General features: G+C 37.1%; 1 protein-coding gene across 1 annotated transcript; it reads right to left on the reverse strand.

Moving 5' to 3' along the window:
- Positions 1 to 633: 633 nt before the first annotated feature.
- On the reverse strand, positions 634 to 1,212 carry LOC119981638 (BON1-associated protein 2-like). Its single transcript, XM_038824711.1, has one exon. The coding sequence runs from the start codon at positions 1,193 to 1,195 to the stop codon at positions 680 to 682; it is 516 nt and encodes a 171-aa protein (XP_038680639.1). The 5' UTR covers positions 1,196 to 1,212; the 3' UTR covers positions 634 to 679.
- Positions 1,213 to 2,060: the final 848 nt, after the last annotated feature.

The raw sequence follows: 2,060 nt of genomic DNA on the forward strand, positions 1-2,060 counted from the left end.
CTCATTGATTAGTTTGACAAGTATATAAGAGTCCTACCATAACACCATTTACAGCTTAACAAAAACTCTAAATGTTCAATTTTTGCATATTTTTCACAAATTCTTAATTTATCAAAAAATACATCCACACATCATATTAGATACTCTTAACCACATTCTAAATTATTTGAATATTTATTTCTGTAATCATTTTTATTAATTTAAAATCAACGCATTTTACAACTATTATAACATACCATATTAAATAATAATCAATTGGCTTTAATATTACTAATTATAGTTCGGTGAAATTTATGCGTTATCTAATGATATCTTTCTTGTCCATTTTTGTTTTATAATCAAGAGTTTCAAATTTAAATGGTTGTTGAAGGGAAAGGAAAATAATGGTGAATACTTTTTTCTGCGAAAATATATATCTTAGAAACTGCACGTATGGCTGGGAGCCTGGGACATGATCAATTATCATTTCTTTAATTTTTTTATCATATTCCCTGTATTATTAATTTTTTTTTTTAAATATAGGGGAACGAGATGGGAAAACTCGAATTCGAGATCTCTATGCGATATTATATAGATGAGTGTCATCTGAGTTACTCGTGATTCTCATTCCTGTTCCTGTATTATTAATAACGATATCATAATATATCCCTTACAAAGAAAAAAAAAATCTCTTGCAAAGTTATGCATGATAACCAACCGGAACTCCAGTCACGACGCCACCTGCATAAGTAGGCAATCCCATCTCCGGCTTTGCTGCCGTCAACGAACTACCTGCATATCCCCGAACCTTTAATCTCGCCGAAACGTTAACAATGCCGTTCTTCAACCCTCTCTCGTCCCTTAATCGATAACTCAAGAAGTGCAAATAATCCAACGGCGTATACTCTCCCTCGATATCCGAAACCGGCATCGTAGCCTTCCCAACAATCCTACCGTTGTTCTTGCACCTCACCTCTGCTGTTACAAACCGTGAATTCGCGGGCAACTCCATCACAAACTTGTCCTCCCAATAAGGGTAGCTTCCGCCTTCGGCGTCGATCTTCGTTGTAAAACGGTTCAGAGGATCGATCTTCACAACTACGAACGCGCCCTTCTTGATTGGTTTTCCATCCAATCGCAGATCTTCCCCTGATAGTACCGTAAATTCTAGGGTTCGCGAGGACGATGACGACGTCGTATTAGTACTCCTCTTCATCCCTAACAAAACGCAAAATTCAGAGTATGAGATTGTGAGTGAGTGAGAGAAGTGTATGGGCTTTCTTTATATAGGCTGAAACGAAAGAGGAGGGAAGCTTCGTTTTTGGTGGAAGGAAGTAGTCAAGGAAATCAAGTAATCCAGTCGCGTATTTATGAGAGAGTATTTGGTATGGACTGTTACATTGGAATGGCGTATAAATATTTTCCAATATATATAGGAAATCGATTTGGTTGGTTAATCATATAATTACATTATGAAACTTCCAGCGATTTTCCTTGTTAGTTTTCCAACTACAATGAGTCATATATATTATACTAATATATATACATACATATATATATATATATATATATATATATATATATTATTGAGAAAAAAAATTAAGAATATATGTGTTGGGCCAAATTTGGCAAAGGGACAAATCCAGTTGATCGACAACTCTCTCTAAATCAAGTATGAGGAGACCAGTTTGTATGCCCCACAAGATTCCACAAACCCAAATGCTTGGCCCATTGCCATAGCCCACCAACTTAAGAAGTCACCAAACAGGCCCAAAGGCTCTGTCATGCTCTATATCGTCTAGCGGGTCCCACAAAGCGCTTATAAATATAAAAACTCACACTTTGGAGATATGAGGAAAATTTCATTCAATACTGCAAGGCTAACAAAGTCTCCCTAATTTTTCTTGCTCTAAGTATACCATCAGACCACCACAAAAACACCATGGAAACACTCCATACCACATCCTCTGACTATTCTTTACGCGGAAGCGCCCCTGACACTCCCTATGTCATGTCATGCAGTTTAAAGGGGCACCTTTGGCACTCCCTCGGCCATGCTCACTATACACGACATGCATACC

Source organism: Tripterygium wilfordii, chromosome 17 (genome assembly GCF_013401445.1).
Source record: "Tripterygium wilfordii isolate XIE 37 chromosome 17, ASM1340144v1, whole genome shotgun sequence".
Lineage (NCBI taxonomy): Eukaryota > Viridiplantae > Streptophyta > Magnoliopsida > Celastrales > Celastraceae > Tripterygium > Tripterygium wilfordii.

Coding starts and splice junctions, on each gene's coding strand:
- LOC119981638 (XM_038824711.1), bottom strand. CDS start 1,195: ATGAAGAGGAGTACTAATACGACGTCGTCATCGTCCTCGCGAACCCTA.